This window comes from Geotrypetes seraphini, chromosome 3 (genome assembly GCF_902459505.1).
Source record: "Geotrypetes seraphini chromosome 3, aGeoSer1.1, whole genome shotgun sequence".
Taxonomy (NCBI): Eukaryota; Metazoa; Chordata; class Amphibia; order Gymnophiona; family Dermophiidae; genus Geotrypetes; species Geotrypetes seraphini.
Window position 1 is genome coordinate 100,206,311 of NC_047086.1, and position 21,781 is coordinate 100,228,091.

Below are 21,781 nucleotides of genomic sequence, written 5' to 3' on the forward strand. Positions count from 1 at the left end.
AAAGTAACGAGGGCAAAATGGTCTTCAGCCACTAATGAGCCAGATGGCCTTTAAGTTCCTCCAGAAGCTAAAGGAGCAAGATAACCTCAGGCACTTAACGAGCAAGGTGACCTTCAAGTGCCTTGAGAAAGAAGCAAGAGGTTGCAAGATTGCATTCCACTCCAGGTGGAGAAACATCTTATCTTCTGGTACACCCTCTGCTAAAGGGATATAAAGGAAGAATCTCCAAAAAGTACAGCGGTCTGTCTGTCTCTATCTGATCCTGAGGTATGACATGAGCTCCAAAGAACTCCAGTTCCTAAGATTTAACTCTTTTTGGCAGGTAATATATCTTCGAAAGAGGTGGGTAAGAAGTTTCCAGCACCTTCAGAATCTCAATCATATATCTTTTTTTTCTCAATTCTTTATTATTTTCAAACTTACAGTAAATGTTACAATAAATACAACATTTTATACTTCAATATCACACTTAATATATCATTAATATCCATTTCAGAATTAGTCTCCCTCCCTCCTAAACAATTATAATGCCCAACATATAAAATTTATATAATAAACCTCAGTACATTATATTTAAATTCATTATCCTAACAGATTTTCACCCTCCCCACTCCCGGATGTACTTGTTTATAGGGGATAATAGTACTTAGACGCTACAATACTTTGCTAATGGCTCCCAAGTCTCTTGAAATTTCTTAAAATTCCCTTTCTGGACGGCTAATGTTTGTTCCATCTTATACATACGACACAATGAATTTCACCAAAAGCTATAATTAAGCCGGCTCCAATTCTTCCAATTGCTCGTAATTTGTTGTATGGCAACTCCTGTCATTATCAATAAAAGTCTGTTGTTCTTAGATGATATTTGGCTTTTTGCTCTCATTGACATACCAAATAGCACAGTTACTTACCGTAACAGGTGTTATCCAGGGACAGCAGGCAGATATTCTTGACTGATGGGTGACGGCATCGACGGAGCCCCGGTACGGACAATTTTAGAGTGATTGCACTCTAAGAACTTGGAAAGTTCTAGTAGGCCGCACCGCGCACACGCGAGTGCCTTCCCACCCGACAGAGGCGCGCGGTCCCCAGTTAGGATAAGCCAGCTAAGAAGCCAACCCGGGGAGGTGGGTGGGATGCAAGAATATCTGCCTGCTGTCCCTGGATAACACCTGTTATGGTAAGTAACTGTGCTTAATCCCAGGACAAGCAGGCAGCATATTCTTGACTGATGGGTGACCTCCAAGCTAACAAAAAGAGGGATGGAGGGAAGGTTGGCCATTAGGAAAACAAATTTTGCAAAACAGATTGGCCGAAGTGTCCATCCTGTCTGGAAAATGCATCCAGACAATAATGAGATGTAAAAGTATGAACTGAGGACCAAGTGGCAGCCTTGCAGATTTCCTCAATAGGAGTGGAACGGAGGAAAGCTACAGATGTTGCCATAGCTCGGACTCTATGGGCCGTGACAGAACCTTCCAGTGTCAGTCCGGTCTGAGCATAACAGAATGAAATGCACGCTGCCAGCCAATTAGACAACGTACGTTTAGAAACAGGACATCCCAATTTATTCGGATCAAAGGACAGAAAGAGTTGGGGAGCTGATCTGTGGGGTTTCGTACGCTCTAAATAGTAAGCTAGAGCCCTCTTACAGTCCAAAGTATGCAGAGCCTGTTCTCCAGAATGAGAGTGAGGTTTCGGAAAGAAGACAGGCAGAACAATGGATTGGTTGAGATGGAACTCAGAGACAACTTTAGGGAGAAACTTTGGATATGTACGTAGAACTACCTTATCATGATGAAAGACTGTGAAAGGTGGGTCAGAAACTAGTGCATGGAGCTCACTGACCCTCCTGGCAGAGGTGAGCGCAATAAGGAAAAGTACCTTCCAAGTGAGAAACTTGAAAGTGGCAGTAGCCAAAGGTTCAAATGGAGGCTTCATTAAAGCGGAGAGAACCACATTAAGATCCCAGATCACAGGAGGTGCTTTAAGAGGTGGTTTTACATTGAAAAGACCTCGCATGAATCTGGTGACCAGGGGATGAGCTGAAAGGAGTTTTCCATGGACTGGCTCATGAAAAGCAGCAATAGCACTGAGATGGACTCTGATGGATGTAGATTTGAGGCCAGAGTCAGACGGAGAAAGTAGATAATCCAACAATGTCTCCACTGCAAGGGACGTGGGATCATGATGATGAAGAAGACACCAAGAAGAAAACCGTGTCCACTTCTGATGATAACATTGCAGAGTGGCTGGTTTCCTGGAAGCATCCAGAATAGAACGAACGGGCTGAGACAGAAGAGAATCATATGAAGTCAGCCCGAGAGATACCAAGCTGTCAGGTGTAGAGACTGGAGGTTGGGATGTAGAAGGGTCTCTTGATGCTGCGTAAGCAGAGAAGGAAATAGTGGAAGCAGAAAGGGTTCTCTGGAACTGAGTTGAAGTAGAAGGGAGAACCAATGTTGTCTGGGCCACCGTGGAGCAATCAGAATCATGGTGGCTCGTTCCCTCTTGAGCTTGAACAAGGTTCGTAACATGAGCGGCAGAGGAGGGAAAGCATACAGGAACAGATTGGACCAATCCAGAAGAAAAGCGTCCGCTGCCAGACGGTGAGGAGAGTAGAGTCTGGAGCAGAATAGGGGCAGCTGGTGATTGTGAGGAGCTGCAAAGAGGTCTATCTGAGGAGTACCCCACTGAGCGAAGATGGACTGTAGAGTTACAGGATTGAGTGTCCACTCGTGAGGTTGGAGAATTCTGCTGAGCTTGTCCGCTAAGGAATTCTGTTCTCCCTGAATGTAGATAGCTTTCAGGAATAGTTGGTGATCTGTGGCCCAAGCCCAAATCTTCTGGGCTTCCTGGCACAAGAGGCGAGAGCCTGTCCCACCCTGCTTGTTGATGTAGTACATCGCAACTTGATTGTCTGTGCACAGCAGGAGGACCTGAGGAAAGAGAAGATGTTGGAAGGCTTTGAGGGCATAAATCATCGCTCTGAGTTCCAGGAAATTGATGTGATGTTTCATTTCCTGGGCTGTCCAAAGCCCTTGAGTTTGGAATTTGTTCAAATGAGCTCCCCAGGCATAAGGGGAGGCGTCGGTGGTAATGACAAGTTGATGAGGAGGTAGATGAAACAGAAGACCTCTGGAGAGATTTGAGGATATCAACCACCATTGTAGAGACTGACGAAGAGATGATGTCACAGATATGTGTCGTGAGCAAGGATCCGTCGCTTGGGACCACTGGGTAGCAAGGGTCCATTGAGGAGTGCGCAGGTGAAGACGTGCGAGGGGTGCGACATGAACTGTGGAGGCCATGTGACCCAAGAGTATCATCATTTGCTTGGCAGAGATGGAACGTTGTGGAAGCACCTGCTGACATAGAGATTGAAGAGTTTGAAGACGGTTGGATGGCAGGAATGCTCTCATGAGGACTGTGTCCAGTACCGCTCCAATGAATTGAAGTCTCTGAGTGGGGATGAGATGAGATTTGGGTAGATTGATCTCGAACCCCAGAAGTTGTAGAAACAGGATGGTTTGGTTGGTGGCCAGGAGCATTGTTTGAGATGAATTGGCCTTGATTAACCAATCGTCCAGATAAGGAAAGACTTGAAGGTGGTGAGAGCGTAGAAAGGCAGCCACCACAATGAGACATTGGAGACCCTTGGAGAGGAGGCAAGACCGAATGGTAGCACCTTGTATTGATAATGACAGCGATTGATCATAAAGCGGAGATACTGTCTGGAAGTCAGATTGACCGGTATGTGAGTGTATGCTTCTTTGAGATCGAGGGAGCATAGCCAGTCATCTAGATTGAGAAGAGGGTAAAGAGTGGCCAGAGAAAGCATCTTGAATTTTTCCTTGACTAAACATTTGTTGAGATCGCGAAGATCTAGGATTGGTCTGAGATCTCCTGTTTTTTTGGGAACTAGAAAGTAACGGGAGTAGAATCCCTGTCCTTGCTGATCTAGAGGAACTTCCTCTATAGCGTTTAGAAGGAGGAGGGATTGAACCTCCTGAAGAAGGAGGGCAGACTGAGGAGTGTTCAAAGCAGACTCTTTTGGCAGGCTTTGAGCTGGAAGGGTCTGAAAGTTGAGAGAGTAGCCGTGGTGGATGATGTTGAGGACCCATTGGTCCGAAGTGATAACCTCCCACCGGCTGAGAAAAGAGAGAGACGACCACCTATAGGTTGAGGTAAGTGGGTAGAAATTGGAACACTGGCTATGCTTTGGAGAATGCAGTCAAAAGGGCTGTGTCGATTTTTGTTGTGGAGGTGGCTTCACAGGTTGCTGCTGCTGTGGCCTGGGAGGCTGACGTTGCTGCTGGCGTTGACGCCTGGGTTGCTGGGAAGCTGCTGGCAATGGGCGAGCTGCATAGCGTCGTTGATAAGCCGATTGCTGTCTGAAAGGCCTAGTCTGAGGAGGCTTTTTCTTGGTTTTGAGCAGGGTATCCCAGCGTGTTTCGTGGGCAGAGAGCTTTTGAGTGGTCGAGTCCATGGATTCTCCAAAGAGCTCATCCCCCAGACATGGGGCATTGGCTAACCGATCTTGATGATTAACATCAAGCTCGGATACCCGAAGCCAGGCAAGGCGACGCATGGCCACAGACATTGCAGTTGCTCTGGAGGTAAGTTCGAAAGTGTCGTAAATTGACCGAACCATGAACTTACGTAGCTGGAATAGAGAAGACGAGCAGTGATGAAAAGCTTGCTGTTTGCGCTGAGGAAGGTACTTTTCAAACGAAGCCATGGTGGTAAGGAAATGCTTGAGATAAAAAGAAAAATGAAAAGCATAATTACCAGATCTGTTAGAGAGCATAGCATTCTGGTATAATATCTTACCGAATTTGTCCATGGCTTTACCTTCTCTGCCAGGAGGGACAGAAGCATATACACTAGTCCCTGCAGACTTTTTAAGCGTAGATTCCACCAGCAGAGATTCATGGGGAAGCTGTGGCTTATCAAATCCAGGAATAGGGATTATTTTGTATAATGAATCCAATTTGCGGGGAGCTCCTGGAATAGTTAAAGGAGTCTCTAGGTTTTTATAGAAAGTTTCCCTCAAGATATCATGAAGAGGGAGTTTCAAAAATTCCTTTGGAGGCTGGTCAAAATCAAGGGCATCTAAAAAGGCTTTAGACTTTTTAGATTCAGCCTCCAAAGGAATGGATAGAGAGGTACACATGTCTTTCAAAAAAGAAGTGAAAGATGTGGAGTCCTGTTGAGAGGATGGATCAGGTACAGCAGGCTCATCCTCATCTGAAGAACATTCACCTTCAGACAGAAAGGGCTCTTCAGAGTCACCCCACAGATCAGGGTCCCTGATATAGGAACTACGGTCTCGGGACTCTGGGGTGGATGGTTCTAAGTGTCGGGATTTGCGTACCGACTTACCCGACCTCATCGACACGGTACCAGGCGATGTTATCGGTTGCACCGGTGCCGAAGTCTGTACCGATTGATGTTGGGCTCTCGGCTCTGGAGCAAGAACAGGCATCGATATCGATGAGGCCGAGTGGACCGGTACCGAAACAGATGCTGCCGATAATAGAGGTTGGTCTACCACCGGTACCGGTGGTTCAGACCGGACCGGCACCGGAAGGTTCGGTGCCAATAGAGCAGGAAGGAGTTGTTGTAACTGCTCGTTTAGTTGCACTTGGAGGACGGCGGCATTGCGCTCATCCAAAGAGGGCACCAGTACCGCTTTTTTCTTTTGTGGTACCTGCGGTGCCGCTCGACGCCCCGAAGATGAAGAGCCCGAGGTCGAGGGACTCACTTCAATCGGGGCAGAGCCCTTCCGCTGGCGTTTCACGGTCGGCAGGACTGGGCTCGCTGCAATAGAGACCGGAGGATGCTCCAGCGGGGAAGGCTTCTTAGCCGGCTTACCTGGGTGCGACGCCGGTGTGGTATCACGCGGCGTCGAAGAAGTAGGTGCCGAATGTGAAGGTGCCGATGCCGGTGTCGATGGAACGGGATCGGACATCTCGGCACCGAAAAGTAATCGCTGTTGTATCTGGCGATTTTTCAGAGTACGTTTCTTTAACGTGGCACAGCGGGTGCAGGTGGAAGCCTGATGCTCAGGACCCCAAACACTGTAGGCACCAGTTGTGTGGGTCCGTGAGAGATATAGGCCGAGCACACCGCTGGCACTTTTTAAAACCCGGTTGAGGGGGCATGAAAGGAAAAACGGCTTCCGCCAAATCGAAGGCCGAGGCCTCGATGGTGGCAGTAGGCCTCGCCGGGGAAAAACCAAATTGAAGAAAAATTAAAAGTTGTTTTTTTTTTTTTTTACAAAAATGAAATAAAAGAAAAAAGGCAATAGAGCCAAAAAGAGTTTACGCGAGCGGGAAGGCAAGAAGAAAAAGTTTCAACAGCCGTTGAAAAAAACGCGTCTTCTTAGCTCCGCGGAAACTAAGAAACTGGGGACCGCGCGCCTCTGTCGGGCGGGAAGGCACTCGCGCGTGCGCGGTGCGGCCTACTAGAACTTTCCAAGCTCTTAGAGTGCAATCACTCTAAAATTGTCCGTACCGGGGCTCCGTCGGTGCCGTCACCCATCAGTCAAGAATATGCTGCCTGCTTTTCCTGGGATAAAATATAGTATCATAGGTCATATATCTTTTAAACATAACTGAAGCAGTTATTGGAAAAACTTTGGGAAAAATAACAACCCGCAAGTTACATCTCCTAATGGAATTTCCCAGCATTGAGCTAAGCCCGGAGCAAAGGAATCCACCACCGCAACCCAGAAGTAGTTCAGTGCTGGGAGTGTCTGAGAAATCGATGTCCCGGGAGATTTCGAGCCTCAGCGAAGGAGGGTTGGTAACTCCAATACCAACAGGAGCTGGAGGGGCTGGAGAACAGCAACAGCTACCCCACACTGCAGCAGAGGTGAGAGGAGCTTCAGGTGGAACTAAGATCATATTTGGGGTACTGGAGAAGCCGGAAAAAATAGACATGGAGGCTTTATGGCAGGCCATTTCAGTTATGGACGCAAACCTCAAATTGTCTTTTTCTACTTTAAGTATTGATTATGGGACTATCCATTCTAAAGTGGAGCAACAAGTTTTGGCCCTTAAAGATATGAGTAAAAAGATAGAAAAACAGGAGACAAAAATTTGGGAAATGAAAACTTTGGATTTGGAATTAGTAAAGGAAAGAACATTTATTGCTAGGGAAATGGAAAGTTTTGCAAACCAATTAAGGAAAAACAATTTGAGACTCCTTAATTTTCCTAAATGTCTCTTAATTTTACCAATGGAGATGGCAAGGAAGTACATTAAGGAAATTTTGCTTAATTTTACAGAGTTTGCCACCTATAGTCAGAGCTAATTATTTTCAAATAAAGAAACCTGTGGAAATGTCTACTCAAAATGAGATTCAAGGGGCAAACAAAGAGGACATTCATTTAACAACTTTTCTGGAAAACTCTTTAGAGGTTATAACAGAAAGGAAAACCTTGCCAATATCTCTTGCTTTGGAAAGTGATAGAGAATATGTACTACATTTAAATTTTTGCCATATAAATGACCAGTTTTTAGGTTCTAATGTTCGAATATTTCCTGACATGTCTTTAAGATCTCAGAGGCGTAGAAAAGAGTTTTTGGTATTGAGGCCAAGAGTCCTAGCCCTGGGAGCAATTTTTTTGTTGAAATTTCCTGTAAAATGTTTTGTTACCTATCAGAATAAGCGTTATCTATTTATTGAACCTAAACAACTGTTAGGATATATAGAATCAAAAGAGCAAGTAGTGCCCCTAGCTGAAAATGTATAACCTGTCATAAATGGCTGTAGTAACTGCAGATAAGTGCCGCTTCCTAGGATGAGTAAGATTTTTTTCTTTTTCTTCTATTAATAATTTTCTAAAATCTCTCTCAATAAATATGGTGGACTAAATAGGTTGATTTAAAGGAATATCCTAAATCACTGAGTTAAGTGGAATTAGGTTTATAAATTTTCTGTTAATAATCTTTGTAAATCTGTATACAAGTACAGTGGTACCTCGGTTTACGAGTGTTTTGCAAAATGAGCAAAACATTCGCAAAATCGGCGCCCCGTAAACCGAGCATGCCTTGATTTGCGAGCAGCGCCCCCCCCCCCCCCCCCCCCCCGCGATCCGGCACCCTCCCCCTGCAATCCGGCACCCTCTTCCCCACAATCCGGCATCCCCCGGCAGCGATTGGGCACCCCCCCTGCCGCGATCGGGCACCCCCCATCACTTCTTACCGTCATCTGGGCCTGGGCACCGGCACTGGCATGTCCTGTGCGTTGGTGCCGGTGTCCGAAGATCGGCCTCCTCTTCTTGCTGGGCCTTGAGCATCTGCGCATGCTCAAGGCCTGTGAGTTCACGCTCTCTCCGAGATTCTCGGAGATATCGGAGAGAACGTGAACTCGCAGGCCTTGAGCATGTGCAGATGCTCAAGGCCCAGCAAGAAGAGGAGGCCGATCTTCGGGCACCGGCACCAACGCACAGGACATGCCGGTGCCCAGGCCCAGATGACAGTAAGAAGCGGCGGGGGGGGGGGGGGGCCCAATCGCGTGGAGGGGTGCTGAATCGCGGCGGGGGCAGGGGTGCCGAATTGCAAGAGGGGTGCCGAATCGTGAGGGGGGTACCGGATCGCAGGGGGGGCCTTCGGGGGGGAGCAATGCCGGTTCTCGTGGGGGGGATAGAGCAGCGCCACTGGCTTCGGGGGATGAGAACGTATCAAAGCGAGTTTCCATTATTTCCTATGGGGAAACTCGCTTTGATAAATGAGCATTTTGGATTACGAGCATGCTCCTGGAACGGATTATGCTCGTAATCCAAGGTACTAATGTATTTGATTTGCTTGTTTGAAATTTGAAAAACTGAACAAAAAAAAGATTAAAAAAAAAAAAAAGTTTCCCTACATATTTGAAGCTCTAATTCAACATTTATCAGTCTGATACTTTGTAACAAAAGAAAGCTCTACTTACGACTGACCATACTTCACAAATCCTTTCAAAGAAGAACCACGATTTGTTGCAGTAGCCTTCCCACCAAGGCCCACAATAAGAGCTGTTAATACTGCACTTTTCCCACCTGCAGGAGGTAGAAATAAAAAAAATTTAGCAAAACAACCAAGCTACTTACCACATAAACTCGAATATAAACCGGGATTTTTGTGCCAAAAAAATTGGCCCAAAAATGGGGGGTCCCGGTTTATATTTGGGTCAATGCCCCCTCCCAGAATTTTTTATAGCCGCCGCACCCAGGCTCTGCCCCCGCCTTCCTCCCTGCCCTAGCTTCACACAGTACCTCATCTTGGCGATCCGCGGTGGAGGTGCAGTGGGCAGGAGCGAACTTTCGAAGTTCCTGCTCTGCTGCTAACCAGCTGTAGCGATTTCCTTCGGCCGCTGAGCAACATGAACAGGAGCGCGATTTGATGCTGCTGCTCAGTACTGAGAGGCATCCTTACTGGCTTCTGCGAATTCTCGCAAGAATTCGCGGGAGCCAGTAAGGGTGACTGGATAATCGTGCGCGAGACACCAGCGTGCCGACAATCCAGCGCAAGACAGAAGTGCGCCGCCAAAAAAACGTATTTTTTTAAGAGCTCCGACGGGGTGTGTGGGCCACTTTAATGCATAGTGTTCGCGCTGCCGTTGTGGGGGTTTGGGGGGTACAACCCCCCACATTATAGACAAAACAGAACTTTTCCTGAAAAAAATCAGAAACTGTTCCGTTTTCTCTATAATGTGGGGGGTTGCACCCCTCACACCTCCCCAACGGCAGCGCAAACACTATGCATTAAAGTGTGGGGGGTTCCCCCCACCTCCCCCCCGTCCTCTTAAAAAATAAGTTTTTCGGCGGCGCGCTTCTGTCTTTCGCTGAATTGTCAGCGCTGGATTGTCGGCACGCTGGTATCTTGAGCGCCACCGACTATGAACCGCCAGTAAGGATGCTTCTCATACCGAGTAGCAGTGTCAAATTGTGCTCTTGTTCGTGTTGCTCAGCAGCCGAAGGAACTCGCGGCAGCCGGTTAGCAGCAGAGCAGGAACTTCGAAAGTTTGCTCCTGCCCACTGCACCTCCACCGCGGATCGCCAAGATGAGGTACTGTATGAGACTAGGGCAGGGAGGGAGGCAGGGTGCACAGGCTGACGGGGAAAGGAAGGAAGGGTGCTGGGTGCAGAGCCTGACAGGGGAGAGAGGGAAGAGTGCTGGGTGCAGAGCCTGACAGGGGAGGGGAGGGGAGGATGGAAGGGTGCTGGGCGCAGAGCCTGACAGGGGACGGGAGGAAGGAAGAGAGCTGGGTGCAGAGCCTGACAGGGCAGGACACTTGAATATTAAGCCACTCGACTTATTTTCAAGTCAACCATTTTTCCTCCTTTTTGGGGTGAAAAGGGGGATCTCGACTTATATTCGAGTATACACAGTACCTATAAAAGTGGTTTTCCACAAACAATAGAATAAATTAGGCCAAGAAAAAAAAAAAAAGAGATAAGAACTTAAGAACACAAGAATAGTCTTACTGGCTCAGACCAATGGTCCATCTAACCCAGTATGCCGTCTTCATGGATGCCAATCCAAGTATCTGGCAAAACCCCAAATAGTAGCAACATTTCATGCTACCAATACAGGGCAAGCAATGGCTTCCACCATAGCTGTCTCAATAACAGCCTATGGACGTTTCCTCCAAGAACTTGTCCAAACCTTTTTTAAACTAATTTACATTAGAGGGGCGTGGCTTGGAAGCGCATGAGGAAGGTTGGCTAATAAGTGAGTTCCAAGAAAAAGACCTTGAAAGTCTGCAAAAAGTCTAAAAAAAAAAACTTTAAAAATAAGGAAAAAAAAGCTTGGATTAATAAAGAAGACAAGATAAAAGAATGGCAACAGGAAAACAGAACAAAAACGACTTTGCAGTGGCTGGTAGCAGCAAAAGATCAAAACCGGAACAGGAGACAGGTTCAAAAATGACAGATATAGAAGAACTAAAGGAAATAAAAGAAATGCTATCAGTATTAACGAAAAAAGTTACGAATATATCAGAGGACGTTTCAGCGCTAAACAAAAAAATGGATCTCCTGGAATTAAAGTCAAATAATCTAGAAGAAAGAATGATGTTTGTAGAAGAAGAAGCAGGTTACAGTCGAACGGATAGAAAAAAAATAGAAATACTTACTAAAGAAATTGAAGATTATTCTAATCGAGAAAGAAGAAGTAATGTCCATTTGATTGGATTACCAGAAGGAGCAGAAAAGGGAAATCCGGTAATCTTTATTGAAAATCTGTTACCCAAACTACTTCCTATAAAAACAAAATATCCCATAGAGGTAGAAAGAGCACATAGAGTGCCTATGAAGAGAGGAGAAAATCAACACGGACCAAGACCATTTATATTCAAACTATTGCGCCACCCACAGGTCTTAGAAATACTTCAACTAGCAAAGCAAAATAAAGGTCTTAAATATCAAGATGCTTATATCCACTTTGTTCCTGATTTTGCTAAAAACACAGCTATAAAAAGGAAAAAGTTGTTGGAATTGAGGCCAAAACTAAGAGAATTAGGTGCAAAGTTTGGATTAATGTATCCTGCAAACATGAAGGTTACCATCGGAAATAAAACTTTTACATTTGATGATGCTGAGAAACTAGAGAAATTTATTCAAACTCAAGAAATACCTATGTTATCCTAATTTTGAATAATATGTCTTTAATTTATCAATATAAATTTGGGGAAATATTATACTATATATATCATCATATATTAATTATATAGAGAAAAATAACTTTAAAGAATTTACTATATTTCAAAATGCAACGATTTAGAATGTTTTTATTTAGCTTCAAATATATTCTTTTCAACATCTCTCTTACAATAGAATTAGAATGTAACAGACATTCTAAAAAAAAAAAAAAAAAAAAAAAATTTCAAAGGCTTAATGCAATTATATGTTTGTAAGTTTAACAGGAAATAATTATAATATAAAATATGAAAAAAAAAGTTAACATAAATTTAAATGAATGTAATATAGAAAGGATAATATAACTAAAAGCCTGCTTTGAAATTGATTACAGACAGAATATATTGGTGGGAACATCAGAGATTAAAAAAAAATAAATAAAAAAAAATTGAGGGGAATGGTTTTTCGGGTGAAGTTTTTCTTTTCCTGTGGTGAGACTGCTGCGGGGTCGCACACCGGACGCATATATATGCTTGTTTAAATTGTGTTTCCTCTTCTCTCTTTAAAATGACTTAAAAAATCTAAAAACTTACAATCCCGAAGGTCTATGCGTAAGGAATGCAGGAAATGGATTTTTTTCATACCGGAAATACAACATGAACATATAATATAAAATATAAGAAGAAAAAAGAAGAAGAAGAAATCAGAAAATGGATTACAATAACTTTGGAAGATCGTAAAGAACTATTCAATATAATCTCCTTAAGAAAAGAAGAAGAAAGAAGACAAGGAAAAAGAAGAAAATAAAAATGAGAAGAGAGAGAGAAAGAATCAGATAAGTGGAGAAACGATGTATGTGCCTGGTGTGTGATTTTAGCGGTGTTCTCTCATGGGGGGGGAGATTCTTTACTTGTGAAACTATTGTTCCTATATCATTATGTTCCCATATTAATGATATTACTATAATAAAATATAAGATGAGAGGAAAAAGTTTTTTGAGATAGAATGAAAAATACTATATTTATTCAATTATTAATGAATTGATGGTAATAAATATAGACTTTTAAAATATCCTAAGAAATGTATATGTAACTGATTGAATTCACAGATATATAATATATGAATTATTTATATTTTAATTTTATTTAAATATTTAATGACTTAAACTGTATTTGGAAAGCTAAAGGGTCTTCTTGGAGTGTGTTATGGCTGACCTTGATATGTGTGTTACCAAATATACACTATTTTTGCTAAATGGGGAGGGAAGGGAGGGGGGTGGGAAAAGGGAGATGAAATTAATTAAAGAAAATCTTAAAATTAAGGGTTTAATAATAACTAGAAGAATAAATATTAAACATGTGTGGATATATGATCAAAAATATATTTATAAAATTTTAATTAAAATATTACTTTTTAATTTAAATGGCTCTTAAAATTTATTCTCTTAACGTCAATGGTCTTAACCATCCAATCAAACGAAAGAAAGTACTAAATTTTCTTCATAAGCAAAAAGCTGATATTTATTTCATACAAGAGACACACTTGTCAGGTATTGAATCTAATAAACTAAAAGAGGGTTGGGTGTCCAAATGTTTTTATGCACCTGCTGTTGGAAAAAAAGCAGGAGTAGCTATTCTCATAAATAAAAAATGTATAGCAGATTTTAAGTTAATAAAATTTGATCCATTAGGAAGATGGGTACATATTAAAATGAATCTGAGGAATACAACCCTGGATTTATTCAATTTATATGCTCCTAATTCAAATCAAATGGAGTTTTTCAAAAATATTCAACAGATATTACTACCACTGGCTGCTTCTAATTTAGTAGTAGCTGGAGATTTCAATGCTGTAATGGATCCTATTTTGGATAAAAAACCAAGTAAAATAATGAAATCATTAGGATTAGATAATTTGATACAAACTTGTGATTTAGTAGATATATGGCGTATCCTTCATTTTAATGATCAAGAATATTCTTTTTGTTCTCAGGTCCATAAATCCTTTTCAAGAATTGATTATATATTTGTTTCTAATAACATAGCACAAAAAGTGATGAAAGCAATTATTGATCCTATTATTATATCAGATCATGCTGGTGTGTGGATTGATCTACAAAATGATATATCTGTTTATTCTAAACCAATTTGGAGATTTAACAATGCTTTACTTGCAGACATAAAATTTATACAAAATATTAAAGAAAAAATGCATGAATTCTTTCAATTTAATGATTTGGATAACATAAACATTGAAATTTTATGGGACGCTTATAAAGCAACAATGAGAGGAAATATCATATCATATTCTGCATATATGGAAAAACAACTTAAAAAACAATTTATACAATTGGAACAAGAAATTAAATTATTAGAACAAAAATTAATTACTAAATGGGAACATGATACATTGCAGAAATTATTAAAAACAAAAGTTAAATATAATGAGATTTCTTCTCAATTTGTAAGGAAAGATATGTTCTGTCGGCAAGTACAGTATTATGGAAATTCAAATAAAAATGGAAGATTATTAGCAAATTTTATTAAAGCAAAAAAAAGAAAATCTAAGATTATTGCAATTAAGGATAAACAGGGCAATACACACACTAGTAATGAAGATATTATAAAACAATTTCTTGATTTTTATAAGGATTTATACACTTCTGATACTTATGAAAATAAAGAACAAGATGGTATAGAATTTTTAAAGGCATTTATTGGACCAAATATTCCGGATCATATAAAAGGAAGTTTAGAAGAACATATATCTTTAAAAGAAGTAGAATCAGCATTGAAAGCTCTTAGAGTTGGATCCGCTCCAGGTGGAGATGGATATACTGTTGAATTTTACAAAACATTTCAAAATATTTTATTACCTTATCTATTAAATTTATATCAATATCAAATAAATAATGGAAATATAACAGGAACTATGGCTGATTCTGTTATAATTGTCTTACCAAAACCAAACAGGGATCCGACATTGATAACAAATTATAGGCCTATATCTTTGATGAATGTAGATGCTAAATTAATTGCTAAAGTGCTAGCTATAAGATTAGCAAAAGCTCTTCCTTTTATTATTGATATACACCAAACTGGATTTGTTGCTAAAAGACACTCTTCACATAACACTAGATTAGCATTTCATTCTCTAAATTTAGCAAAAAATTTGAATGATCCAGCTTTTCTAATATCATTAGATGCAGAAAAAGCATTTGATAGAGTAGAATGGAAGTTTATGTATCAAACTCTAGAATGGTTTGGTATAGGACCTGGTTTTATTAAAATGATTCAAACATTATATAGCTCCCCTGGAGCAAGATTAAATATAAACAATAATTTATCTGATAAATTTAACTTGCTAAGGGGAGTTAGACAGGGTTGTCCTTTATCTCCCTTACTATTTGATATCGTTCTAGAACCCTTATTAATTGCAATAAATCAAACTAAGGGAATAAAGGGAATCACATTCTCTAATTGGGAATTTAAATTATCTGCATATGCAGATGATATATTATTATATTTAAGAGAACCAGAAGACACCATTCCACATCTACTTAATTTAATAGAAAAGTTTGGAAAGTTTTCTGGATATAAAATCAATTGGGAAAAATCTGAAGTTCTTCCAATTAATATCCATTGCACCAAAGGACTATTTGATTCATATTCATTTAAATGGAAAGAGGAAGGACTAAAATATTTAGGTATTCTTATAAAAAATACAATTGATGACACAGTAAAAGAGAATGAAAAACTTTTATTAAAAAAAACAGAAATGTGCGAGCAATGGAATCCTTTACATCTTTCTTGGTGGGGAAGAGTCCAAACAGTTAAAATGATGATTTTACCTGTGGTTTGTTATCAAATGAGTATGATTCCAATATTTTTTCAGGGGTCATTTTATAAAAAATTAAACAATATTCTAACAAAATTTGTTTGGTTTGGGAAAAGACCAAGAATCGCTTTAGCATCATTACAAAAAACAATTAAGGAAGGAGGGGTAAATTTTCCAAATTTCTATAGGTACCATCAAGCCTATATTTTAAGACAGGGAATGTATTGGATCCTCCCAGATCTCATGGAAAATGTACCCGACTGGTTATATTTAGAATGGCGCCTCATGTTTCCTTTACATCCAGAACATTTTATCAGTATAACAATGCCTAGGAGATATAAGGACAACAGAATTCTAATAGATACATGGAAAACACTAAGATTTATAAGCAATTTAACACCAGATCCTTTGACTAAATCTTTAAATCAATCTATTTGGGTAAACTCCAGGATCAAAATTGGTGGATTTAAAATAGTATGGAAACAATGGATAAAAGCAGGTATACGAACTTTAAAAGATGTAATAGTAAATGGATCACTGCTTAGTTTTTCACAATTGCAACAAAAATTTGGATTAGATAAAACACAATATTTTAAATGGATGCAATTGAAGCAGGCCATTCAGGAAGGGTTCCCTGAATGGAAGAATCTTAACACTCAATATAGTTTACCAATCCTTTGTTTTCAAGCGGATTTTCTAGGACACCAAGCCGCAAAATGGTATAAGAAAATAAATGAATTTTTAAACAAAAAAAAGAGATCAGGACTTAGGGATATTTGGAGTATTGAGATAGGACAGATAATTTCTCCATCTCAATGGCAAAAATTTTGGTCCTGGAGAATACATACTACAAGATCAGCATCTATGAGTCAAACATGGTTGTTTTTATTACATAGAGTTTTATGGACCCCTACGAGATTACAAAAATTAGATAGTAGTAGATCTAATAGATGCTGGCATTGTAAGATAGAAGTGGGGACATTAGACCATTTACTATTCTTTTGTCCCTGCATTAATTCCTTTTGGAAATTAATTTGGCCCCAAATTAATAATTTATTAGAAAATCATGTTGGACTATCATATGATACAATATTATTTGGAACAGCAATGAGAACACAAAGTCCGATTTCTGCTGATAATAATAAATTTTTATTAATTTTAACAGGGGTAGCCATACAGCAAATTACTCAGAACTGGAAGGATTACACTAAATTGAATTACACTTTTTGGTGGAATTCAATTTGTCATATATATAAAATGGAAAAAGTATTGGCATTACAACAAGGTTATATTAACAAATTTAATAAAATATGGAGACCATTGACAATTTATTCCACTGATCAGATATAATAACACATGTATAGAACATATAGAAGGGGTAGGGAGGGAAAACTATTGTAATATTAATATGATATAAATTCTGAAAAAGGGTTTATTTAATTCACATTGTAAGAAAATTTAATGATAATTTCAAGTGTTTTTTTGTATAATTGAATGTATTACATGTATTTCACTTGATGTAAGAATTTAAAAAAAAGAATAAAAAATATTTATACAAAAAAAACAAAAAAACTCATTTACATTAACCGCTCTTATAACATCCTCTGGCTATGCGTTCCAGAGCTTAACTATTCTCTAAGTGAAAAAATATTTCCTCCTATTGATTTTAAAAGTATTATCCTGTAACTTCATCAAGTGTAATTTTTGATGGATTATCCATTTAGGATTTTGTAGACTTCAATCATATATCCCCTCAGTCGTTTCTTTTACAAGCTGAAGAACTCCAATATCTTTAGTCTTTTTTTCATACAAAAGGAATTCCATTCTCTTTATCATCTTGGTCGCTCTTCTTTGAACCTTTTCTAATTCTGCTATATCTTTTTTGAGATACGGCAACCAGAAATGAACGCAATACTCAAGGTGAGAACGCACTAGGAGCGATAGAGGCATTATAATCTTCTTAGTCTTATTTACCATCCCTTTTCTAATAATTCCTAGCAGATTGCTTCCTTTTTGGGCTGTACTTACCAGTCTGAAACAGCTGCTCAGAACTAAAGAACACAATCCCTGCCATATAACCGAGAATGACCTGAGGATTTTGGGACTTCAGTCCCAGCTATATTAATACTCACAACATTTGTTATTTGATATCACTTTATTAAACTATAAAGTTCTCTAGTGAATAAGCAAACTGAAGATGAATTTCTACTCACTTCCATTGTTCCCAACCACAAAGTTCACATTTGGTCCAAACTGAAAGGGCCCAAGCATAGCGTGGCACATGAAGTTTTTCAGAGAAATGCTTTCAATAATCCCAACTTCAGCTGTATTCTACAAAAAGAAGAAGACTACATTAAAATCATAACTTGGTAAACGTACTAACCTGAAGGTTTCATCTGACGGTCATTGCTGAATCGGGTCTAAAAACAAACAATATCACCGTTTATTGAAATAAAAAAAAACAACTGGTAGGCCATAATCTCGCTCACCTATAGTCAGTTTGCTTTAAGACAGACTATGCCTTTCACGGTCTGCATCAGACCGAGGTCAATGAGCCAATGTGTCATGGGAATTGCTCTTTGACCAGAGAAGCTTAAGAGAGAAGACAGATGTAACCTACTGGTTAAATCAATGGGCTAAGAACCACAAAAACTAAGGTTCAAAAATAAACCCCTTTCCCATGAATGCACCTTGTGACCTCGAGCAAATCAAATTTGCTCTTTACTGCCTCAGGTATCAATTTAGATTACAAGCTCTCTCAATCAGTGAGCTACCTACTGTATAGCACCTAAATAGGAGACAGTAAGAGCTCCTCCATCAATTTTTTTTTTCAGGTTGTGCATGCTAATGCTAACCTTAGTACACGACTTGAAAGATAAATACAGGAAATTATCAAACAAGACCTTTTAGGCGAAGGAGGGGCCAATCCTATGCCTGGACACTAGAAATAGTTTATACTTTATTTTAAAAACTTTTCTATACTACTCTAAAGGTGTACAAATCTAAAATTTAAGATATAGAAAAGGAAATCCAGTAATGATAGGACAGTAAACACATGCTCAGAGAAAGGAGAGGGACAGAGAAATAGAAAAGGCAAAAGCACGGTAGAAAAAAGGCAGGGATATGGGGAGGGAGAAGCTGAAAAAGTATAGACATTGGAATCATACTTATGCAACAAAGTCTGATTTTATTTTCATATGCCTGCTTGAATAACCAAGGGCCTGTTTTACAAAGCCGTGCAGCAACAGCCCCGAAGCCCTTTACATCTCCATGGGCTTCGGGGCTGTTACCGTGCTGCAGCCGCTAGCGTGGCTTTGTAAAACGGGCCCCAAGTTTTAAAATCTGACTTTAAACTTTTTAAGGAGAGATTGCTAGATATAGAAAGAGAAAGGTTGTTCCAGGTATATCTAATCTAAGATTTCTGAATCGCTCTAATACCATTTAATTCAAGGTGATTTACATCAAAAAGCATAAAAAAGCATTTTCTATGGGAAAATACAATTCCTTGGATAAAAAGATGTCCTTACAATTCTTTAACTAAAAGTAATAACTTTATAATCTATCACATAAAAATGTTTTCAACATTCTATGAAATTTCCAATAACTAACTTCTGTCCTTATTTGTATAGGTAAATCATTGCAAATAACAATATTAGCACATGTAAAAGAAATAAATTGGCGTTTAAAACATATACCTTTAAAAAGGGGGAAACTATAATAAAAATGTATTACTCAATCTGTTAAATGAATAATGCAAACGTGAAAAGAACAAAGTGAGATGACTGGAAGCCTCTGCCTGTATAATCTGATGAATCATACAAACAGTTTTAAACTCTATGGGGCTCATAATAAAAATTTTTAAAAAGTCCAAAACCCAGCCTAAGTTGGTACTTGGATGATCAAAAAGACAGGTCGTCCAAGTACTGATAACCAAAACTGGTTTTAGACATATCTATAAAAAACAAAAACAAAAAACAAAAACCCAAGACATTGGTAGGGGCAAGGAGGAGGGAGATCTGGCAGGAGAAACTAGACATCCCGCCTGCTGGTGAAGATCACAATCGTGCGGGTTTGGTGGGGGGGACTTCCAACAGGAGAGATTGGGCATCTCTCCTGCCGGTGAAGATCACGATCACACTGGTTCGGGGGGATGGAGGAGGAGATGTCCAGCAGGAGCAATTGGGTATCTCTCCTGCCAGTGAAGAGTGCGCTGGTTCGGGGAATTCCGGTTTGAGAGACTGGGCATCTCTCCTGCTGCGATGTATCGGGGGGGGGGGGGGTCGCGGCAGGTGGCAGCAGGAGATTGGGCATCTGTCCTACCGTGATCGTTACGTGGAGGGGGGGACGGTTTCATGATTCTCTAACCGACGTTGTTTATGACAGACGCCAATTAGAGAATTGTGCTTTCAGGCATAGGATTGGCCCCTCCTTCGCCTAAAAGGTCTTGTTTGTTACACATACATGACACTGACGAACCTGGTGTCCTTGGGTGGGCTACCACTATCAAGATCAAAATCTAAATGGTGTCTCAGATTATCATACTGTATGTGCTGTAGTTTTAGTCATATTTACCTAGTTTTATATGCTTCTTCATATAAATTTTAATGGTAAAAACCACTTTTAATGGTCAAATAGGCCAGGAAAGTTGGTCTATAAAGAACTACAAGATATTTTTCACATACTCATGACTCTCAGAATTACAGTAAATATTTCCAGGTAATCAATAGCCACCATACCCACCCAATTGTATTGTTAGCCTCTCTTAACATCATCATGCTGAAAGTTTTAGCTAAACCAAATTATTTATACAAAAAGCATCTTACTGCTTGAGAATTTTGGGAATTAGAGTTGATGTCAGAATAAGCCTGTGAATGTCTCCCTTCTGCAGCATCATTCTCCAGCTCCTCAGCCATCTGTCTTGCTCGTTTGTGCTCCACAGCTGCTGCAGTGGGACTCTCATCCTTCCTTTTCCCCATCAGGCCTGAAAATGCAATGTAGGTTCACTGAGACAAATGTAATTAAACAAATGAGAAGTAAGTAAAGCAGTTAACTCACCTGAAGAGGGTGTTCTCTGAGGACTGCAGACCCAGTATTGGGTGACCTCACCCTGATCCTGGTGCAGGCACTGCCTAGAACACATAGCTTTAAAAAAGCTATGACTATGTCCCACCACGCATGCGCAATTGCCTTCCCACCTGACGCACAAGTGCAAGTATCTCAGTCTAATGAAATAGCTGAAGACGATAACTCCAAGAGGTGGAGGGAGGGTGTTTGAGAATACTGGGCCTACTGTCCTTGGAAAACATCTGCTACAGGTAACTTCACTTTATCTGAGGACAAGCAGGCCCAATATATTCTCACATGTGGGAATCACTAGCTAGCAGTCGCACAGAAAAACAAACAATGCTGGGACAATAGCGACTCAAAACATCAAAGTCCTGAAATCAGTTAGCCCGACTATACTGTATACAAACTGGTTGTGAAGATGCAGCTTAGAGCAGAACAAATCCAGGCTTAGGAGTTGGTGTTTAGACACCAAACAAATTCTGCACGACTGTCTGACCAAACCAGCTGTCATGTCAGGTATCCTGTTCGAGCCAGTAGCAAGATGCAATGTGTGGACTTAAGATCACGCCATAGCTTTGCAAATCTACTCAACGGAGACTGATCTCAAGTGGGCTACCAACAGAGATGAGGCTTTAACATTATGAGCCATGACATGACCTTCAAGAGTCACCCCAGCCTGGGTATAAGTGAAGGAGATGCAATTTGCTAGTCAATTGGAAAGAGTGAATTTGCTGATAGTTACTTCCATCTTAAGTCAAAAGAAATAAAAAAGCTGGGTGGCCTGTCTATGAGTTTTAGTCTGCTACAAATACAAGGTTAAGGCTTGCTCACAGTCCAAGGTATTCAATGCGTTTTTGCCAGGATGGGCATAGGTTGGGGGAAAATGCTGGCAGAACAACTGATACCACCTTAGAGTGCGTGTTGAAGAACTATTCTGTTGTGATGAAACTTAATGTAAGGTGGATCAGCTTCTAAAGCTTCAAGCTCACCGACTCTGAATTGAAATGACTGCCACCAATAGTACAAACTTCTAGATCAGATACTTCAGAAGACAAGAATCCAGTGGTTCAAAAGAAGCTTTCATCAGCTGGGTGAGAACGATGCCGAGATTCTATGTCAGGGTAGGAGGTTTGACTAGGGGTTTTGTCATCAAGATCTTAGCCAGATCTTGCTATTAGATTGTTCCCCAATCTTACTCAAGTTTCAATGAGGTCTTCTCTATGAGAAGGTATGAGAGAATATGCACAT

The 21,781-nt window shown here is 40.3% G+C and overlaps 1 protein-coding gene across 1 annotated transcript in view; it reads right to left on the reverse strand.

The window, feature by feature from the left end:
* Nucleotides 1-21,781, reverse strand: part of SMC6 (structural maintenance of chromosomes 6) — a 295,141-nt gene that overhangs the window by 240,317 nt on the left and 33,043 nt on the right. The window contains 3 exon segments of the mRNA XM_033937259.1: nucleotides 8,944-9,049; nucleotides 17,680-17,797; nucleotides 20,290-20,447. Coding sequence (XP_033793150.1) covers nucleotides 8,944-9,049; nucleotides 17,680-17,797; nucleotides 20,290-20,442 — 377 coding nt within the window. The 5' untranslated portion in view covers nucleotides 20,443-20,447.